Genomic DNA, 21,944 nt, shown 5'->3' with positions numbered 1-21,944 from the left:
CCCCCCCCCCACGGCAGCTCCCCTCCCTGCTTTGAGGCACTCCCCCCGCAGCAGCTCCTCACCCCCTGGCCCAGGGAGTCGTGTGGTACCTCCCCATCCCAGCTCACCTCTGCTCTGCGTCCTCCCCGAGCACGCTGCCCCCGCTCTAATTCTCGTGGCAAACAGCTGATTGGCGCCGCAAGCCTGGGTGGCGGGAGAATTAGAGTGGGGGCAGCGCATTGGGGAGGATGTGGAGCAGAGGTGAGGAGCCCTGTGGCAGCTCCCCCTCCCCCTGCCCTGAGGCACCCCCACGGCAGCTCCCCACCCCCTGGCCCGGAAGCCGTGCAGTACTTCCCTACCCCAGCTCACCTCTGCTCCGCGTTCTCCCCAAGCACGCCACCCCTGCTCTAATTCTCCTCCCAGGCTTGCGGTGCCAAACAGCTGATTGGCGCAGCAAGCCTGGGAGGTGGGAGAAGCGAAGCAGCAACTGCGCGGTGGAACCCTTGGGCTGCCAGCGGCATGCTGACCCAGGGGATCCTCTGGGCTGCTGGCGGTGGCTCAGATTCCCTCTCCCTCCCAGCACAGTGGCCGCTGAAATGGCTTTAAAAAATTTTTGGGGGGTACCGCTTTTTGGCGCCCTAGGCAACCGCTTAGTTCGCCTAAATGGTAGCACCGGCCCTGCCTTGGGTTGGTGGGGAGAGAAGTTTTCCTGGGAATCTCTCTTCTGGGTTCCAAATACAGGAACACTTTCATTTAGGGGGCACATCTGTCATGGGTACAGGATCACTCCTCAATTTGATTTCTTCCAGAATGCAGAAGAGAGGTGCCTCCTTCATCCACTTCTCCCCTGGTAGTAGTCTCTTTCGTGGGTGTGGGGCTGAGGTGAACCAGACGGGAAGAAGGCAGTCAGAGTTACCGTGCTGCTGCCCTGTGGTCTGCCTTTCCTGCTGCAAGTTGTGCTAGACATATTTGGATCTCTGTGTCTCTGCAAAGAGCAAACACCCTTTCCCTACCTCCTTGTTAAATATGCAGCACTAGGAGAAACTGAGGCACACACAATAGTCATACAAAATATCATGAAAATTCCCCACTTTATCACAGTGTGCAAATCTGACATCAGTAAGTGGGCATAAGGGAGTCTACCAGAGGGAGAGCATATCTAAATTGGTGTCATTTGCACAATGAGGGGTTGGAAAAGGGGTATACAAAGTTGTACATTAAAAGCAGTGTCTGAGGGGAGCTACCTGAATGTACACCTTCCTCTGTCTTCCCTATTAGCTGCTTTCCCTTTAGCAATCCTCTTACCCAGCAAGTTATACCTCCATGCTCTCTCTTAGGGTTTGTCTGCACAGGGACATCCAGGGAAGTTAATTCAGATTAACAGAAGGTGTGAATTTGAAGTGGATTAGTTCAATCACATGAAATCCCTGTGGGAACATCAAAATTCAGAATTAAAGGCGCCTCAGTCTTCAAAGTGAATTAAACCAAATTAAAGATCACTTTAATTCTGATTGACAGTGTCTCCACAGGGGTTTAGTGAGGTTTAAATAATCCACTTCAAATTCACACTTTTCCTTAATTCAGATTAATTTTCCTGGATATCCCCATGTAGACAAGCCCTCAGACTCAAGATCATCTCTGATGGAACTCCATTAAAGTCAGTGGAAGTACATCAGAGATGAATTCAGCCCAGCTAAACTCTCTCTTGCCCATGCCTCAACTCATTTCTGAATTTATCCGGCGACCTGTGGGTCAGTCCTATGCCACATCCTCCAGCTTTCCCAGTAGCACTAGCACGGAAGCGGCTGATGAGCAGCCAACCCCTTGTATCTCAATATGCTGCTCTCTGCACCCCAGAGGGCCAGTCCTGATGAATGAAATTGCCACATACCGCATTTGCAAATTCAGTCTGTTAGACAAGCGTATTATCCAGCAAGGAACTGAACACCACGCGGAGGTGATGGCTGTGGCAGTGCGCGAAGTCCCAGAGAGTACTCTGGGTGGCATACCAGAGGAACAGATGACATGAGTCCATGACAGTTCCGGAGGGAGAGATTAGAATGACAGGTGTCTCCAGAGTGTTGTCACTGTTAAAGGGTAAGGTAATTGTTTGTGTTTTGATCAGAAAAAAGTAGGTTAAGAGAGAGGCGTTTGAAGGAATCCGGATGACGAACTAGGTAATAAGATGTGGAGCCTTTATTCCTCTGTTGGTCACTGGTACTAGTCTGTGTGACATGAATTTGGCCTAGTTCCAAGCAGGCAAGGATATGTGTTTTAAGCCACCACTATTGCTAGCTCCCTTGTTAGCTGGGAGACCAAGGACTGAAGGGCCTGGATATTGAACTGCCCTAGAAATGATCCTTGCAGGTCTAGGTAGAGTCCCTTTAGCAGGGCGCTGGGCACAATCCATACTGTATTTGCGGTACCAATAAGTATGGACTGCTGGACTTGAGTCTGTCAGGGTGGTGCCTCTCTCCAGTGCCAGAAAAGAGAGCATAGAGTGAAGTGAGGTGAAGATAGATGAGGGTATAAGAAGAGTTTAGGAGACTTTTTCCTGAGGCTAGAAGCAGTTCATGTCTGGAAGGGACAATGCAACTGTGAATGTGTTTCCCTTCAGTACTAGTTAGATGGGCACTTAGAGAACTATTAGAGTACAAAGATTAATCAGGCAGATGGATGAATCTAGACGAGCTGCTTGGCCCCTATCTCTCCTAAAATTCTATTAATCATGTGGCCTTCCAGCTATTCCCTATGTGGGTCAAGGCAGGAGTCACTGGACAGCAGGTCCCATAACACACACTGGTGCATTCTCAAGAGGAACAAAATGTTCTTTTTGTCTCTGAAATGAAGCCACACAACATAAATCTGCCTGGTGGGAGTTCTCAACATTTGGCAGTCAAATGGGAAGTGTATGGGCAGGGCTGGGCTGCAGCCCTGTGACCCAGCAGATGGGATGTTGCAGGTGGCCTATGGTAAGTTTTGCAGTCTAGCACTGCTCTTCTAACTCATCACAGGGCAGTGGTAGCTGTGGGGTCTCCATTATTGGATGAGCATTTGGTGAGATGGTGATGCTTTGGGAATGCTTCTGTTGTGATTTCCCATGCTGCTGGGCTGCTAAGTGTCACTGTCCTATGCTGCTCCATGTAGGCCTCGTCTACACTGCAGAAGAAATCGTGCTTCATGTAGCCAGGGTTATGGTTATAGCTAATGCTGCTCACCATATCCTCACATTTTTAGATGGTAACCCATGTGCCACTCAACTGGATTTATTTCAGTGCATTCTGAGAAAATCCAAGTTGCTATCCCATCCAGCAAGGGGCAAAGGATTATAGGTGGCTTTAAAACTGGTGCAATGCATTTTCAGATGTCCTCCATCACAGTGATAGACATTGCATTGCAATTTCTACACTATAGAAAAAACATTGTTTAAAATGTGATTCCATCTTGCATTGTGCACATGCTGAGCCACAATTTAACCATGCCCCTGAACTGGGCTACATATGTCAGGGCTTGTTTGTTTTGCAGCTGTTCAGTGAGTTTGCAGCCAGGTTGTAACATGGTTGACTACACACACAACATGGGTGTACCACATTTCAAACCTGATCGTGATCAGGGTTATAATGTGATTGATAGATCATAACAAGAGTCTCAGGTGGTTCTTCTGTTGTGTAAAGGCGATTTCTTAACTATGTTTATTAATCTGGTTATCCAGTAATCCAAATCCCCAGGTGTCTGTGGGTCTATACAGAATAGAAGAATAAGCTTGGAAGACCCACTTACAATATGGCTGTCCTCCAATATGGTTAAAATAGGACTCTGTTTTGCTGCGTAGAAAAGGCCAAGTCACATTTTCTAACATATTACAGCCTGGCTTAGGAGCTGTGTGCTAACCATGTGTTTTGTGAAGTTCGCCACACTACTAACTGATTGCAAACATCTCTAATGTGGCAATTAATTTGGCAATTGATCTTTGATTATCAGCAGGTAAGTTTGCCCAGTGGTCTGTGATGGGATGTTAGATGGGGTAGGATCGGAGAATTCTTTCCTGGGTGCTGGCTGGTGAGTCTTGCCCACATGCTCAGGCTTTAACTGATCGCCAGATTTGGGGTCGGGAAGGAATTTTCCTCCGGGGCAGATTGGCAGAGGCCCTGGAGGTTTTTCGCCTTCCCCTGCAGCATGGGGCACGGGTCACTTGCTGAAGGATTCTCTGCAGCTTGAGGTCTTCAAACCACAATTTGAGGCCTTCAATAACTCAGACATAGGTTAGGGGTTTGTTACAAGAGTGGGTGGGTGAGATTCTGTGGCCTGCATTGTGCAGGAGTTCAGACTAGATGATCATAATGGTCCCTTCTGACCTTAAAGTCTATGAGTCTATGAGATGACCTTTGCGTTACCACAAAGGCCCCACTATGCAGCATGGGGCCACACATGCTTTGTGCTCCCAGAAACGGCAACATGAGCACATGCCTTGTGCAGGACAAGAGACGGTTTGAGCATGGTATCCCAGTGGAGGAAGGAAGGGAGAGACACTGCTATTCTTTGAAGCCCAGGCCAGCCTTTTTGCCATTGTAGTAACTTCTAGGCTGTGTCTATGCTGCACACCACTGGCGGTGGTGTGTAGGGTACAGGTCGCTGCACACTGCAGTGACAAGCAAGCTGCGTCCATGCTGCAATGTGTAACCACACACATCAGTGAAAGGCTCCAACTGTGGGGAGCTGCTGGAATCTTTCTCTGAAGCGGGGAGGCAAAGGGACATTAGACTGCTAAAAACAGCAGTGTAGACGGGTGTGTAGAGCCATGTAGGGTTCATACTGATAAGGTTCAGGCTTATCTTTACTCTCCTCACTGAAGCTGTGCCTCACTGTCTACACTGTTTTTTATACCCATGCTGGGGGAGCATGCAGTGTATGTACGCTACATGCCACCATAAGATCTGTGCCACGTAGATCTACCTTTAGACTACAACTCATTTGTAAAAATCAGAAGCAGGCATGTTTTCTTCTTAGAAAGAGTTTCTGCTGTCATGCAACTCCGGGAGGTGGGACAGATCCGTGACATGCAACCCCGTGGACTGCAGAGTTCCTGACCAGTCACACGTGTACTATGCTGAGTTCTCCTGCCCCACCGGGACCACGTTCCTGGAGCGCTGCTCCTTCACCTGCATCAAGCCTGCTAAGCTTCAAGGTACGGGATGCCACAAGTGTCCATCCTTGTTCCATTCAGAGCTGAGCTTTGCCTCTCCATCCCTACCAGTGTTGTTCTGACTGTGCCAGCCAAGCAGGCTTTAAGTCTTCTGAGGCCACCTGGGAAGATGTGCTTTATCTGTCTCCTTCCCCCCCAGTTCTAATGGCAATCCCCATGGCCACTTGCGGCGTGCCACTTCAAGCCATGGGAATGTCCCCTCCCATGTGATTGTGCAGCATCTGTTAGTCCCTTTACATAGATCTGGGAAGCCAGGAGTAGAGCAGAAGTGCAGCTGGCCAAATCGGGATCCGGGGGGTGGGGAAAGGCTTTGCTAGGGACAGTCAGATGGGAAGTCAAAGGATGGCACATTGGCTGAGGAGCATGTGTATGTATGTAGCACTAGACTCCTGGAAGCACAGGGTCTTTTGTAGCCACAGAGGCCACTACTGCAGTCTATGGCATTATGACTCCATATGTTTCTTCCTGCCCACCACCTCCCTCAATCCCTAATTTGTGGTTTGAAGCCAAGGTAAGAAAAGAGAGCTGCTGTTACTGTCTCTACAGGACAGAGATGGATGGGATTTGGGGGTTATTGTCCTGACAGTTCCAAGCACTAGGGCTTCGTGTGAGTTTCCACTAGCTTATTCATTCTAGCATCACCTACAATAAATCATTTTAATGGGTGTCCTATTTAGCGAGACATTTATAGCTGAGATGTAGGAAAATTGTTCCTCTTTTTATCGAAGGTACAAACCACAGTCAGTGAATCTGATTTTCCTGTCAGTGAGCATGCCTGCAGATCCCAGCATGAACAATAATAAGTACTAAAGATAGATTATATTATCTGTGTGGCATCAGTCCTGGGCACTACCTTTCAGGAGATCCAAAGTAAGGGGAAGCCTTGGGACGCAGGCCTTCCAGGAACACCAGCACGGATTGGAGGGGCCACCAGCGCAGCATCTTAAGCTTAGTTAAGAGTTGTGGGAATACCATGCCAGCCAGAACAGACTTCTGCTCACTTCTCCAGGCTGAGTGGGCTCCATTTTGTCCAGCACAGGACCCAGATACGAGGGCGTAGAAATGTCTTGGAAGATGGTGCTACATTTCCCATCGCTTGTCTGACTGTTCCTATTCATTTATCTTTGGAGTTTCTGAGGTACCAGTTGTGGTGACAGCTAAGCACTGACACAGCCCCTAAGGAGAATTATAGAAATTATTATTATCATTATTGCTGCTGCTGATGATGTATTAATTGCATAGCACTTAGGGGCCCCGGTTAGGGATCCTGGCTCCATTGCATGAGGCACTGTAACAAATTGATGGCCCATGTCCCACAGAGCTGCCAGCTTAAGACGAGTTACAACAGGTAACTACAACAAACAGACAGGGAACACATGAGGAAACAAGGCGATTGCGACTGGCGTGATAAACTAGCTATCTAGCCATTGCTGAGTTTTCCACAGGCATCGCAGCAGAGGAGCGTTTTAAGGAGGATGTGAAGGAAGTTTAAAGAGCTTGTCAAATTCCTTTACAGAGAGGTGTCCCTTCTCCCCTAGGAGTTGTTGCATTGACTTCCCACTGTGCTCAAATGGTCAGTTTCAGTAAGGGCCTGACCTAATGTCAAGTGAAATCAATGAGTTTCTTTCCATTGACTTCATTGGCAATGCCATCCGACTGTATAAGAGCAGCGCTTACTGATTTCCATGCCCGTAGGAGTTGTGTCTGCTTCAGGGAGTCCTGCTAGAATTCTCCTGTGTTCTGAGCATGCTCTGCTTCTCTCTCATGGAGTCAGGACTGAGTCAATGGCTGACCTGCCTGGAGGATGGGCTCTGGTCACTCCCAGAAGCTTACTGCAAACTGGAATGTGATGCACCTCACATGGTTGCCAATGCCAAGCTGCTGGTGCCCCGGTGCCTGCAAGGGAACCATGATGTGGGTTCCGTCTGCCGCTATAAGTGTAAACCTGGATACCACGTGGCAGAGAGCATGGAGAGCAAACCCAGAAAGTAAGTCCGAAGCTCGTCTGTCTCAGAAGCTTTTCCCATGTTCCTTTAATCCTTTAAGCTTCATTTCCTCTACTGCTGCTTACCATAGTAGAGCCAGTGGGGACAGAGAGATGTTTGCACACTGGCTTTGCAAATTAGCTTGGTTGCCTGTGTGTGTACAATTCATTGACCTTTCCTAGTGTTCACACACGTCACTGCGTAAAAATGAAATTTACCCATTTGTGGGGAAACTGATGGGGAAAAGCTGTAAATTTCCATTGTGCTCGCATGTGCACATGAATAGGAGTCTTACCATCCAGCCTTACAGACTAAGCACAGTTGTACTGGCTCTGTACTCAGCAAGAGACCTCAAAGGTTCTCCCAGAAGTGCTAGTGGTGGTTCCACAGATGGGGTGCTTGTCTTTCTTCTTTCTTAGGCAAGTGCTTAACTATAAGCATGTGAGCCCTCTCAGTGACTTCTGTGGGGCTCTACACTGGCTTAAAGTTAAACATCTGTTTGAGTGTTGCAGAATCAGGGCCTTAAGCGGGAATTAGCTGATGCTTTAACATGAGCACACTGTGCTGCTGGAGTAGCTATCTTTGAAATGAGGGATAAAACCTCGGTCTTGACTGCTCATGGGCACGAAAGAGCTTGTGGTGATTTTCTGTGGGGACAGAGACATTAACCCAAGTGTCCTGGCAAAATTTCAATCAGGTAATTACATTGCAGTTGGAAAACACTTTCTCCTCTGCAGGAGATGGTGCTGGTGAGACGGGGCACTGATGTCTGTACTGAGCCAATACCCCCCCGAGGGTGCTGCAAAGTCTTTGGAGGGGGAACACACTGAGGCCCGGCTGGTTATGGTTATTAGAGATTCCGAGCCAGTGTTTGTGCACTCCCAGGGGCTTGGCCCAATTCCAGATCAAGTTATTATCTTTTGATTATCTAATCTCCCCTTTCAGTTTTAACTGGATGCAGCTTTCTTCTTCCCTGGCTCTCCTGCGCTGTGGGGCAGTGCTGCTGTGCACTGTGAAATGGTTGTCATTTCCCCCCTGCCCCATAACCGATGAAGTGATTACTGCACACACCTTTGTCAAGGACTGTCAGGGTTCCTGGCACTGGGGGGCGGGGGGCAGACAGAAGTACAGTCATTACTGTCATGCATGACGATAGGCACGTGGGACTGAGACGGCATTGCAAATCAAGGCTTTCTCAGCAATTAAAATTGTGTAAACTAGAGTGAGTTTCAGGGTTGTATTCTGACTATTTGTGTGCATTACTGTAGCAAGTCCTGGCCTAGCACCTCTTTGTGTTGGGCACTGAACAAACCCAGAAGAAAAAGATGGTCCCTGATTAACATCTGCGTTAACAAATACAGTGAGGGCCTGATCCAAAGCCCATTGAGCTCAGTGGGAGTAATTCCCTGGATGAGTAACTGTTGATGTGTGATTAAATCTTGGTTTACACATGTTTACTTAAGAGTTTACTGATTAGTTAATTATACTTATGAAGCATCTGGAATCAGTGGGACACAGTAACTTACATACCCAATGTAAACTATGCAGACTTTATTTTTCCATGCACTCTGCCTGTTAAATCTGGCAAATGCACTGACTCAGATGTTAAGGGGCTTCCCCTTCCTTGCGCCTGGACAGACTATGGGCAGTGGAAGGTTTTTGCAAATCTTTCAAGCTCTCTTTGGGTTCACAAAACTGGTTGGTGTTCACAAACCTTCCTCCTGTGAAATATAAACCTGGAAGGGGTTAAAAGTGACCTTTGGCTACTTCAACGTATCCCCCAATCCTGGAGCAGCCAGGGGCTGAACCCCAGCGCAAGTCAGAGAAGCCACAGGTTTGGTTAGTTCTGCTGGCTGGAGATGAGCACAGTGCATTGCACCTCAACTCTGCCCCCTTCTCTCTGGAGGACTTTGTGTGAAATACCCTGAAGGTGACTCTCTGCTGTTCTAGTGGTGCACAGTGATCTTAGTGAGGCCTGGAGTTATTTTTTTTTCCATGGTGATTCATTTAAAATAAAGCGTGTTGCTATGGGGAACCCTGTGCTGTGAAAAGATGAGAGAACCCACCTTCCCTCCACAGCTCAGCTTGTGCAAATAGATGCTTTTTAGGTGGTATATTTCTGCAGTGATGCTTTTGTTAGACATTTTCTCTCTAATTCAGTATCTTAACTACAAGGCCAGCCTTCCTCCCTCTTTCTGCTCCTTTTTTCCCAGTCCTTCCTAAGCAGATGCAAGATCCCTAGTGCGCATGTCAAACTCTCAGACATATGTTGTTTGAATGGCTTCAGAAGCTATCCGTATCCTTGCACATTGCCGGATGTGTGAGATGCTGTCCCCCATCCCTCGGCCCCAGTGCCATTCACCTGATTGTCACTGCGTAGTCATTCCCTCAGATTGAACATTCTGGGGCTGGCGGTCCAGCTGGGCTGGAATTCCCCCTGCTTTGTTTGGTTTTAATTGATTTTTACCAGTGGGAAAGCAATTACACAAAGATTTGTTTTTAAATATGTACACAAATGGTGCCTCCTCATCTCCCGCTGCGATACCTTCTAATTCCCTAATAAACACCGCCATGGCTGATTACATAAAGGTAGAATGCAGTTAGGTAACCATGACTGGATTGCTACATGCAGAACATGGGGAATCTAGGCTGGGCTGTCAATGCTCATTCTGACGTCCCAACTTTTGTAGGTTTCTGCTCTAATAAGGAAGAGCTGAGAGCTCCAATGACCTTAATTTAAAGACATTTCTCATTCTCTTGGTGGAGGGGCGGGATGTACAAGGAAATTCTTTGTCTGATAGAAAAGGCTGTTCAAGAGTTGCTCCAAGTAGTTAGACACCCCTTAGAGGTGTTTATTGACAAGGAATCCCTTAGGAGATTGTGAGCGTACAGTTAAAGGTCTATGCAACGATTGCTACCATTTAATTGCAAGGGGCTCTGGAATGATGTGACTGAGGATTGTGAGAGGGGAGGTTAGAAGCATCTTGAGCTTTTGTCTGCACTAGGGAAACCTAACAATTTCCAGCTGCCAGCAACACTGGTGCAACTGACCAGCTGTCAGCCACATGGGGAGCTGTCATAAACAGATAGCTAAGGGTTAATGTTTCTTTTACCTGTAAAGGGTTAACAAAGGGAACCAAACACCTGACCAGAGGACCAATCAGGAGGGAATGTTTGTGTGTGTGTCCCTTTGTGTGGGTTTTTGTCTGTCTCTCGGCTATGAAGGGATTTTCTATCTTTCAATACATAGGTCTCTGTAAAGTTACAATTACACAGGGCTATTTTTAAAAGAAAAATATGAATAAACAGCCTTATTCAAAAGAAAATACAATTTAAAACATTCAGCAAACTACACACATGTAAATACAAAAAAACAATAAAAGCTTACTGTTCTTTTCTACCTTTGTACCACAACTTGGAAACTGAGATTAGAAAGCTTGAGATAGAAAGATCCCTCTCAGCCGAGAGACAGACAAAAGACACACCAAAGGGACACACACACAAACATTCCTCCCTGAGCTTTTAAAAATCCGGTTTCCTGATTGGTCCTCTGGTCAGGTGTTTGGTTCCCTTTGTTAACCCTTTACAGGTAAAAGAAACATTAACCCTTAGCTATCTGTTTATGACAGGAGCTCTCGCATAGACAGGCTTCCCCCATTGCGCCCTCTGACGAGTCTGACAGACAAGGGGTTACAAACAGCAGTGGCTGTGGGAGCCATTACTAGTGCTAATGCTTGTGCTGACAGTGGTTCAGCCCACCAGCATTAGCAACAGTGGGGAAATTTGTAGGAAATGGCCTTCGTGTGGAGAAAGCCTTTTTCAGGGAGGAGAAGGGGTTCCTCGGAGGGCACTGAATTGAAGACTGATAATCAGAAGGGGCCGGGCTGGGGGATAATATCTCTTGAGATTGTGATGATTGGATGTGGGAGATGGGTCTCTTTGTGTCCCATCTGGATGAGACCTACTTAGGAATCCTCATAATTTGGTTGGGTCACCCTTGAAAATGGTTTCTTTGGGCCATCCAGGCCGCTCAACGATGTTGGTACTTAAATATGAGGCCCTGAAGTCTCTTGTTGCTTGGGGAATGACAGGACAATTCCTAAACGAACAAACACTTCAAGAGGCCTTCTCCTCACTGCCAAAGTCCACTCTAAAGAGAGAACACTGCCACGGTGCTGTGAAGGCTATCAGGCTCAGAGAATAACAAGTCCACAGGCAGGAGGCCACTGCGGAGGAGAGCTCTATTGCAGGAGCCAGCAGCAGTGGCATCCCAGCCCATCTTAACAGCCGCCATAACAGGACAGAGTGGGAGTGGTGGGTTCTCAGGTAACTGGGCCCGGAACCATTTGGGATTTTGTAGATGAGAGTAAATGTCCTGGAGGAGAATGAGCAGTGAATGCAAAGCATGGCACACTAGGGTTATATGCTCATGGCAGCCTGTCCCACTTAGGAGGTGGACAGCCCAATCCTGTGCCAGCCATAGCTTCCAGAGTAATGCCTTGCCGTTATTGGCATGGGTAAGTGTCCGATGTTGACCCCAGTGACTGAGCCAAGAGAGGATAATGGCCCTACTGTTTCTGACAGCTGTGGAGGTTTTCCTATAGCTCAGGGGGTGGTGGCCTGTGTTTTTTGGAGTGGAAGGGCCAGAATCCTGTATGATTTCTGTGATAAGTGTATCCTCTGCTGCACAGGAATTCACTCTGCTGGCTGATTTCAAGGACAGCGTGAAGGAAAGTCTATTCACTTGAAATGGGATTTGCAAAGCTGCCTGTGGGAATAAAACTAATGGGAACCGAACTTCCAAATCCTCTAGGTGCCTTAGACAGCCTCCGCCTACATTCCTTTCAGCCCAGCTTCTCTCTAGTCTCTGTTGCTTCTGTCTGCCACAGGCACTGACACTGGAGCCATCCCCTCGCTCTCCAGTAGGGTAGATATAAGATGTCAGAGCGGCTGAGCAGCAGATGGGTGGGTGAGCATTTGAGGCACTGGCCAAAGAATGATTTGCATCTCGCCCCTTGACTAAATTCAACGCAGCCCTGAGATGGCCCAGGAAACCAGACTGTAATGAACTGCACCCCTTCAAGTGGGACATCTGATGTCTCCAGCTCCCTGTGTTGTCCAAATACTACAGGGGACTGAAGTAGACCATGAAAGGGGAAGAAAGGTGGATGTGGGGAAAATGAAATGGAAAGCGTTCGCAGGATAGGGGCTGGAAGCACTTCAGAAAGGCCACAGTGGGCAAACAAGGACAGACTACTCCAGGAGCCATCTGAGTGCACAGGGCACAGGGCCATCTTACATTAGCTGGGTATGAGCATGGGCTTTAGCTCTTAAGCCATAGATTCCCCATCCCAGACAAAATACAAATGTCCTGCCATAAAGCAGGGGAAAGAAAACATAGGCTGACAAATGGATTCCCATGTATTTACGTCTCTAATAGCACCAATAAAGATTTACACCCCATTAGCTTGGGGCTGGGTGTTGTGTTTTTTTGGTCCCTCTACTGTTACAAGTGGAGAAAAGCAGAAATCCAGTGACCCAGCTTTTCTGTCTTTTAGTTTACCAATAAGCAATCCCCCCTCTCTTTTTAGACTTGGAATCTTTGAATCTCCTGCCATTGGCAGATAATGTGAGCTTTCGGCTGATTTACGGCAGTCCCTCTTGGCCTCGATGCAGTGGATCCTCTGCTCCAAGTCCTGGCCACTCTAATACACATCTGGGCGCTAGCCAAACTCCCTGCTGCATGGTTCGTGGAGCTTTAGAGACCGACATCCATGCTTTTCGCATCAAACGCAGCTCCTGCAGGCCTCATAAGTCTTCCCTGCGGCCTTCACCTTCTGCCCATTAAACATTTGCTTGAAACACTTGATTTTTGATTTTATTTTCCTTGGGCTCCCGGTTCCCCTGCTAATCCTAAGTAAATGTCGCTCTCCAAGATGAGAAGGAATCAAGGTATTTTTCTTGCACAGCAAAGTTTAGAGCTACAGGTTTAAAAAGTCTTTCCCCCCACCTCTCCCTCCCAGCACCTTTCTGGTAACAGGCTGCTTAGCATTCCTGGGTCTGCAGTATCAGCACTGGTATCGCTGCCACCTTCTACCTCGGGGTCAGGGAAGGACAACCCTATTGGGAAGTAGCCTGAAATGGGAGATTTGCCTTGAATGGGTCCCTGAAGATATGAGTTATTGTTTAGGATTTGTAGGATGTACCTTTTTCACACTGGCAGCAGGTGGGGGGGGGGTGCATTCGGTGCCAAACTCTTTCCTATCCCTGGAATATCCCACTGCTTATGAGGAAAGTCAGCATGCTCCCGATAAGCCCCTGCTTTAGTAATCTATGGCAGATGTAGTTCAGATCCAGCGGGCAGATAGCTACAGTATTTGCAACCAGCTCCATTCCCCCTCCCAGTTCCGTCTGACAAAGTGTGATTTTCCCCTGTGTGGCTTGGGCAGACTGGCAGGCAGCTGGAAGCCCCAGTATGTTAATTCTAGCACCACATCAAAGAGAGAAGGCGAGTGATGAGTAAAGATCTCACTCACCACACAGGACACCTGTGCAAATCCCACATTCCTTAGGCATGTTGCAGGCTCCCAGCTCTTTCGATCCTAAGGGTTTGTCTATGTGGCGAGTTACTGTACCATAAGCCAGAGTGTGACTGCAGCACTGCAGAGTCACACCTTGGGTTGCTGAGCAGCAATTCACTATATTGACAAGACTCTGGCTCTCTCCTTATGGAGTTACCTTGCTTCTGCTGAAGGGCCCCTGGATGCATTTTTGAAGAACAACAGTGACATATAATAGCTGGATCAGTTATTCCCAGGTGTTTGTCTAGTGAGTGTATGCATATCGCTGTCCAAGTCCAAAGGGATGTTTCTTGTTTAAAGGACGTTGCTGAATGATTGAGACCCAGTTTATGAAGCCCGTTCATAGCCTTTCTCACAGAATTTATTTATACTACAACCAACTTTAGCTCCCCTATGAGACACTGCCACTTGCTGAAATGCTATCATAGAAAAACAGGGCTAAATTGTAGCTGTAAGGTCATGCCACATGAAGCATTATGCAGGAGGCATACAGAATGCGCCAGACTGACTATTCTGTAGCTCTTTTGCTGATACAAAACCTAGCATCACCTTTTGCCAGTGCAAGCTAATCTTGTGAGGACACACTGCGCCGGTGAGAGCAGCCAAATAGGAATGCAACCTGCTGAAATAGCTATATCAGAGGCAAGACTTTTGCCAGTAAAACTTCCTTGTGTAGACAAGGCCTCAGAGGCACAATTTAGTCCCTGCACCGCAACTGATGGAAAGCAGCTACGCGCTGCCCCTTATTTGAGCTGGATTGTAAGGTGCTGATTCAACCTTTTGTCTCCTGCCTCTATTTCTGCCACACACAGTGGCTGCCCTGCTTTTCAGATCCTATAATCACACTCAAAGATGTGCGAGGAAATTAAAACTATCTGGCTATCTGCCTATTGTGTCCTAGAAACTTTTAGCTGCTGCCTCCTAGGACAGTGTCTGCTGGAGGTGAGGGATGGAGAAGGAAAAAGTGAGGGATCGGTTCTGGACAACGAAAATCATCATTAAACTTATAGAAAAGTCCAACAGTAAAGGAGCATGACTAGTAAAAAATCTGGGAAACTTACAAGTGGTGAAAAGATTCCAGAGCAGGGTCAGGCAAGAATAAGTAAACATTGAATTTAATAAGGATCCTGTCTGCAATTATATTAGCAAGGGTAAAACTCACCAGAGCTACAAATCCTAATGCATCAAGGGGTGTAAACTCATTCGTGGCTGGAGTCAAAAAGACTTTTCTCTCCCATGATAGGAGTACTGCTCAGTTGTCCCAGTGCATCGTGGGGTTTTTATGCCTTCTTGTGAACTATGTGGTATGTAGATGGTTGCCAGCAGTAGAATACTTGAGTAAATGGAGTGTTGTTCTGTACATTTTTCTTTTTCATTATTTTTTTGGCAAGGATTTAAATGTTATATTGTTTTAGCAATACAAGCTGATATGGGTCTGTTCTGGTATGGCAATTCCGATACCAGAAAGATATTTACAAGTTGGATGGAGTACAGAGGAGAGCCACAAAAATGATAAAGAGGCCAGAGGGATTTACTGATGAGGTACATTTGAATGAGCTAAGTATATATCGCTTGGCTATGGGACAGGGCACAGAGGTGGAGTGCACATATCAGAAGGGTTTGAGCAGCATGAAGGGAGAAGAATTGTTAGGGTGGCACAAGGGGAAATAGCTGGGAGGGGACAAGGGGATGAAACTGAGGAATGGAAAAATTCAACTAGAGAAGGAAAACTTTCCTGATAGTGAGATCTGTTAGACTGGCCTCATCTCTCAATTTAAGTGAAGGAAGCACCAAGGCTTTGGACATTTAAACCTGTACTGGGCAAAGCACTGGGCAATGTGCTGTAGGAAGCAGTGCTACATAGGGAAAGGCCTGGATAATTAAGGCTCTGATTGAGCAACACAGCAAACTCATGCTGAAATCAAGGCAAGTTCAGCACATGCTGAGAGGGAAGAGTTTTTCTGAACTGATATGGATTTAAGCCTGTGATTAGGTGTAGTGCTGAAGTGGGGCCTAAATGAGTCGGCGCCTGATCCAGCAAATCACCTAAGCTTGTGCTTAACTTTCAGTGCGTGCTTAAACCCTGGGGCTCAAGCAGAGCTTTCAGTGCTTTGCTGAATGGAGGCCTTAATGTCGTTTCTCTGTTTCTATGCTCAGACGAAGGCAGCTCTGTGTGCAGAACCATGTGTTATTCAATATCGATTATTATTTGCATCCTAGTAACAAAAGCTTCCAAACAAACATCCACTCAAATTTGCTTGCAAGAGGTATTGTTGCTCTCTTCTCCACTCCCCTCCCTTCCCCTTCTCCTGACCCCCACTGAACTTGATCATCAGATGATGTGAATTTGAACACAGTTCCAGCCAGGAGCTTAATGTGAACTTCCTGTAGTCCAGGGGAAAAGATGTAAGCTGAAGCCACAGAACTAACAGCACCCCCTTTCATAAGTGAGCATTTGCGGCTTTGGGATTGCTCTTTGGGTGTACGGTACAGTAACTGTCTTGTTCGTGTGTTCCCCAGAAAGTTATTGAAGATCCACTGCCTGGAAAGTGGAGTCTGGGAGGAAGGCAGCTGCATCCCAGTACTGTGTGAGCCACCCCCTCCTGTGTTTGAGGGGATGTACAACTGCACCCATGGCTTTGAGCTGGACACCCAATGCGTGCTCAGCTGCAATCCGCAGAGCAAAAGGGTAAGAATGACTTCTTTAAAGGGGAATGCAAGAGCACAGCAAGCCAGCTGGAGGACACCCCGGCAATCTTGTTTGGGTATGGCTTTGCGCTGGCCTGAAAGCAGCGTGGCTGGCTAACGAGATGCATTGCAAAGGCTATTCCATGCCCTAGTTCTTAATTTATTTGCTGAACTACAAATCCATGGTGTACTTGGTGCAATCAGCATCTAGGGTGGGATTTCCTTGGGAGCCTGCCAGAGACATTTGCACTGGAGTCTTGCAGGTGGATAGAGGAATTTTTCTCTCTGTCAGTTCAGGAGAAACTAGGCCCTCAATCATATGAACACTTAGCCATGTGCAACTTGTGTGTTAAAGTTAAGTATGTGTGTTTAGTGAACAACTGGGTTCAAAATAAAGGAAAACCTGAAACAGGCCTGATTCAGCCAAGTACTGAAGTTTGAAAGGGACTTAAGCATATGGTTAAAGTTAAGTACATGCTTAAGGGCTTTGCTGAAATGAAGTTTGGATTTCTGTGCTTGGCTTGAATGGACAGCAAGACAATTCCTGGGAATTAGAGCAGCACCTGGCCTGGATTTTCTGGCCTACCTGGGACAGTTGCTGGTGCCTGCATCAGAAACCAGCATCTACCACAATGCTCTGCTGTCTTCCTAACTCATGTGACACTGGTCTGTCCCTTAATTGGGTGACCTAGATGTTGGTCTACACTTCAGAGCACTGTATAGAACTTTCTGTGCGCTGTAGCAGGATCCACACGGCGAGTCAGTGTGCGGCAAGTTAGTGTGCTGTAGGTCCACACTCTGGCTTGCCAGTGCTAACTCACTGTGTAGACAAGCCCTCAAGAGGAGCCAACGTTGTCTGCGGACATTCAGAATTGTTTGTTGAATCTGGCGTCCAGCTAATGGAGAGCCTTTCAGAATGGGTGTGAGTGCATTTCCATTGCAGAGCCCGAGGAATGTTTCTTTGCACTGGTATTTGCAATGCTCTCTGCCCATGTTCTTGCAAATGAAAATTTACTCGCTCGAATGCTCATGAAGGAGCAGAAGTACTGAGCTGCTTATTGACATTTGATCTGTCAACCAGGTAACCTCCTATCACCTGATCCCTGGTCTCAAAGCCATCCCTGGGAGATGAATTACTAGGTTCAAGTGGCACTGAGGCCAGCTTCCCTTGGAGGGCCAGCCAACTCTGTGACAGCAGGATGCAGATGTAGCATTGGAAACTACTCTGCAGATTCTGTGTGTTTGGGTATATTTGGGTTTGGCAGTTAACCTGTAAGCACCTGGCCTGAGATTTCTTTCTCTCCCATCCAGTTGTAGGAAATCTCAGGTCTGTTGTCAATGTCTTTGTGATGCAATGGTTTTCGTGGGCTCTCATAGACTTTAAGACCTGAAGGGACCATCTTGATCCTCTAGTCTGACCTCCTGCACATCACAGGTCACAGAACCTCGCCCACCCACTCCTGCAATAGGCCCATAACCTCTGGCTGAGTTACTGAGAGCACCAATAAAACCCAACACCTGGGAGTCAGCTAATGGGTCACAAGTGGACCTAAGCTCACTCTCCCAAAAGGGCCAGCCCACCCAGCAACAGTCATGCACTCTTGTAATACTCATGGAAGAAAATAATTTGTACTGTCAACAATTCTGCTTGTTTTTAAATGAAAGGTTACTAACTGTTCTTTTAAAAGGTTAGAAGCAGTTGAAAAGTCCCTTTAAGCATGCTCTGGGAGCTTTACTAATGTTTTAGTAGAGCTTAGCAGAACCCTGGTTGGTTTGTGACATACTGTCTGGCAAGGGGCTTGCTCAGGAAGAGGAGCTGCTCACTGATCAGCTGCAGAAGGACTGTTGCAAGTGTCTCATTGAAATACATGTGGCGAATTTCCTGTGATGGGATCAGATTGCAATGTGGAACAGTTGGCTTCATAAGCATTCGATACTGACCATCATAGATTGGATTCCCCATTTCGGCATAACTTATAAAAGACTGCATCCTGCTCTCTCTGTAGTTGATGGAGAATTTTGCCTTTGATTTCAGTGGGAGGAGGGTCATCCTAAACTTCATTTCGTGAAATTGATGTTAGCGGAGAAAAGGATAATATGATTTAAATGGGCTCCAAGGGGAGGCAGGTTATACTTTCTGGTATAACTACATGTGGCTAGGGCAAGGGGAATAGACGCAAAAGCCATTGCAGAGCCTCTTGTACTGGTTGTACAGTGCAGTAATGTGGATTCCTCTCTCTTTGCTTTTCTAGGTTCCTATCCTTTGCACTAAAGAAGGCTTATGGACAGAGGAGTTTAAATTGTGTGAGAACCTGGAAGGCAATTGCCCTCCGCCTCCAGAGCTGAATTTAGTGGAGTACAAGTGTGAACAAGGCTATGGCATTGGTACGGGCAAAAAAGGATGTTGATTTCTGATCCAAACCCGCTTCTCTTGGAACAGGCTGTTTGTTGAGTCAGCCAGGTCTGTTGCGATCCCAGAGGACTAAGTGAAAGGTCACATTGACTCTTTGCTGCTTCAGAAATATTTGAATTTATGACAAAGTTCCATTTTGTTTTTGGTCTTCTGTCTCCACATAAAGCCAGTTGGGCGGTTTATGGATGTGCATAACATCTGGCCATGTTAGCAGAAGAGCGTTAATCCTAATGCTGGCTTCGGGATAAGGATGTGTAGTTTCATAAGGCGAAGGAATATGTCAGCGAGGCAAACCACAGCCGTTTGCAGTATTCGTCCACCTTTTGCAGTTGTTTTTACTGTGGTTGATTGTGGTGGTGATGGTGGTAATTCCTAGAGGGATGACCTGAGTCACCTGGCATGTGAAACTAGGCAATTTTACTCTTCATGGGTCCATGCAAACTGTTTGTTTTGTCTAAATCCACTTGGGTTTATATCCCTCCGGCTTTAAAGCAACACTCAATCATAGCTGCCACATTGCACTTGGCTTTGTGTCTAAATGTAGTGTTAACGCAAAACCCACATAGTTTTCAGTGCAAAACCATAAATCACCCAAGTTTGATCAAAACTGGGCCCAGGCTGGTGAAAAAGACCCATTAAGTGTAGCAAAACTTCTGACAAGCCTGGTATGAGTTTCGGGCATGTGATGAAACCAAGGCATTTTCCCATGACTCCATTAGGAACATTTTGCATAGCTGTAATTTGATTTTTTAAATTCTTTGTTAAATTTCAGAAATAAAAAGATCAAGGGCTAGATCCACAAAGGAATTTAGGCACCAAACTGCTACTGTAGGCTCCTATATTCAAAAGTTAAATCCTCAGAAACCCTGCTCGGCTGCCACCTAACCCTGTAGGTACCTAAATTTCCTAGCCACCTAAGTTTCCATTAGGGAAGTACCCTAGGTGCCTACATTTCCACCAGTGGGTATGCACACAGTCATCTATATCGTGATGGAACCAAGCTGGTGGGCACCTCAGCCCCAGTGGGATTCTCAAAGTAGGCATTCCCCCTGTGCTCCACCTGTGAGGCCACTCTGTCGATGTGCTCACAGGCAGCCTCTCAGCATACCTGCCGGATCGAACCCCCCACAAAACATGGCAGCAGTTGTGACCCTGCAGCCCACATTCAAATCCTCAGCCTGCCTGATTCAGATCACGGATGCGAGCCTCCCAGGCGAGTGCCCTACCCATTGGGATATAGGGTACACTGCGGTAGGTCTCTTTGGTTGAAGCTTTTCCGCTTTGTGTGAAATGCTTCAAATAGCTGTCAGAGTGGGAACCGGAACCTAGGTCTCTCTGAAGCCTGCCTGAACCACTGGGCCGTTGAGTCGTTCTCACTCTCTCTGGCCTGATGACTGTTGAAAGTATTTCCTACCAAGTGGAACAGCTCCCCCAGGACAGATGGAAGACTATGCCAGAATAGGCTGTAGCTCAGTGGTAGGGCACTCACCTGGGAAATGCAGACCTGGGGTCAAATCCCTGCTCCACATCCGGCAGAGTGGGGATTTGATCCCAGCTCTCCCACAGTCTGGATGAGTGCTCCAGCCATTGCGCTATAATGCATAAGGCAGCTGCCACCACCACTGTTTTTTGTGAGACTGGGCTGGCCTGGCTTAGGTGCCTACCTGCAGGAGTAGTTTCATGGCTCTGAATCAGAAGTGGAGGCAAGTGCCTGCCTCCGGTCAAGGGGGTCTTAGACCTCGCCCCTCTCCTCAGCACGTGCTAGCTCTCTTACAGGGCTCCCTGCTCAGCTTGGCTTTTGAGGACCCTGTCTTAGGTACCAAACTCTCCCCGTGCATAGCATAAGGAACCTGGGCACCTAACTTGGGGCAGTAAATTCCACCGGGTGGCAGATGGCCTAAATGTTAGGCACTGCAAGGCTGAGCCTAAGTCTGTGGATCCAGTCCCAATAGCGCAAACACACTGAGATATTACCTGAACTTATTAAAACATGTTAGAGAGGCAAGGCCATCTAGTAGAAGACACATTGGACTGATGCTCAAAATACCTGGGTTCTAATCCCACCTGTGCCGCTGACTCGCTGTGCGACCTTATGCAAATGACTGCACCTCTCTTTGCCTCAGTTTCTTCTTCCACCCTTCCTCTGTCTTTTTCTATTTAGACTGTAGGCTCTCTGGCCCAGTGATGGCCTCCTGTGATGTGTTTGTACAATGCTCAGTATGATGGGGCCCTCACCTCAGCTGGGGCCTTTAGGAAATTATTGTCACAATAATAATAGTTGTTGTTAGTCGATATAATAACAGTACAAATGAGACCCAAAGCAATCACAACAAAATAAACTGAATAACACTAATATCCTCCTGCCCCCGAAAAACAAATATTCCCTCTAGCCTTCAGAAACAACACACAGACCAGACAAGCTGAGCCATCCCAAAGCTCCCCTGGTTTGGAATGCCCTGGTATATGGAAGAGTAAAACGTCTCTATCCATGGCATTATGTAAATGGACATTGGTCATAACATTTGTACAACAATGAAAGCTGCTGCATTAACCTTAAAGCATCACAGCAAAGATCCCTGTGGGATTATCCCATGTACAGTTCAGTATGTTCAAAGGATAGTTCATCCTGTGTCTTACTCCTGGGGGAATTCTGTGCCAATTTTTTTTTTTAATTCTGCACATAACATTTTAAAATTCTGCAATATTCTATATATTTTATGTGTCAAAATAACGCTATATAATCCATGCCAGTTTCAATTATATCTGTGAGCAACTATGTCTGTAACAGTACAGACAACCACAAAAAACTTTTCCCCCAGCAGCAGAGAGTTAAAGAAATCCCTATGACAACCCAGTTTCTGTTTCTCTGCTCCCCCCTCACCAGACCCAGCTGAGAGGGGCAGACACCTGCACTCCTCCTCCCAGAGCCCAGCCATGGGGCACCCCCCTTGCCCAGACACTCACACCCCCTTTCCCCCAAAGCCCAGCTGTGTGCTCCCCCCAGCCCAGACACCTGCATCCCATACTCCTCCAGAGCCCACGGATCCAGAGGGTGAAACAGCCTGATGCTGGGTCCTGGGCTTGTATGGAGTTTC

The 21,944-nt window shown here is 47.2% G+C and overlaps 1 protein-coding gene across 1 annotated transcript in view; it reads left to right on the top strand.

The window, feature by feature from the left end:
• Positions 1 to 21,944, top strand: part of PAPPA2 (pappalysin 2) — a 184,458-nt gene that overhangs the window by 116,137 nt on the left and 46,377 nt on the right. Inside the window, exons 15-18 of the mRNA XM_032804788.2 lie at positions 4,987 to 5,164; positions 6,957 to 7,170; positions 16,269 to 16,437; positions 18,689 to 18,821. Coding sequence (XP_032660679.2) covers positions 4,987 to 5,164; positions 6,957 to 7,170; positions 16,269 to 16,437; positions 18,689 to 18,821 — 694 coding nt within the window. The remainder of the gene's footprint in view (positions 1 to 4,986; positions 5,165 to 6,956; positions 7,171 to 16,268; positions 16,438 to 18,688; positions 18,822 to 21,944) is intronic.

The sequence above is a fragment of the Chelonoidis abingdonii genome, chromosome 7, assembly GCF_003597395.2.
Source record: "Chelonoidis abingdonii isolate Lonesome George chromosome 7, CheloAbing_2.0, whole genome shotgun sequence".
Taxonomy (NCBI): Eukaryota; Metazoa; Chordata; order Testudines; family Testudinidae; genus Chelonoidis; species Chelonoidis abingdonii.
This window is presented reverse-complemented; position numbering and strand designations above follow the sequence as displayed.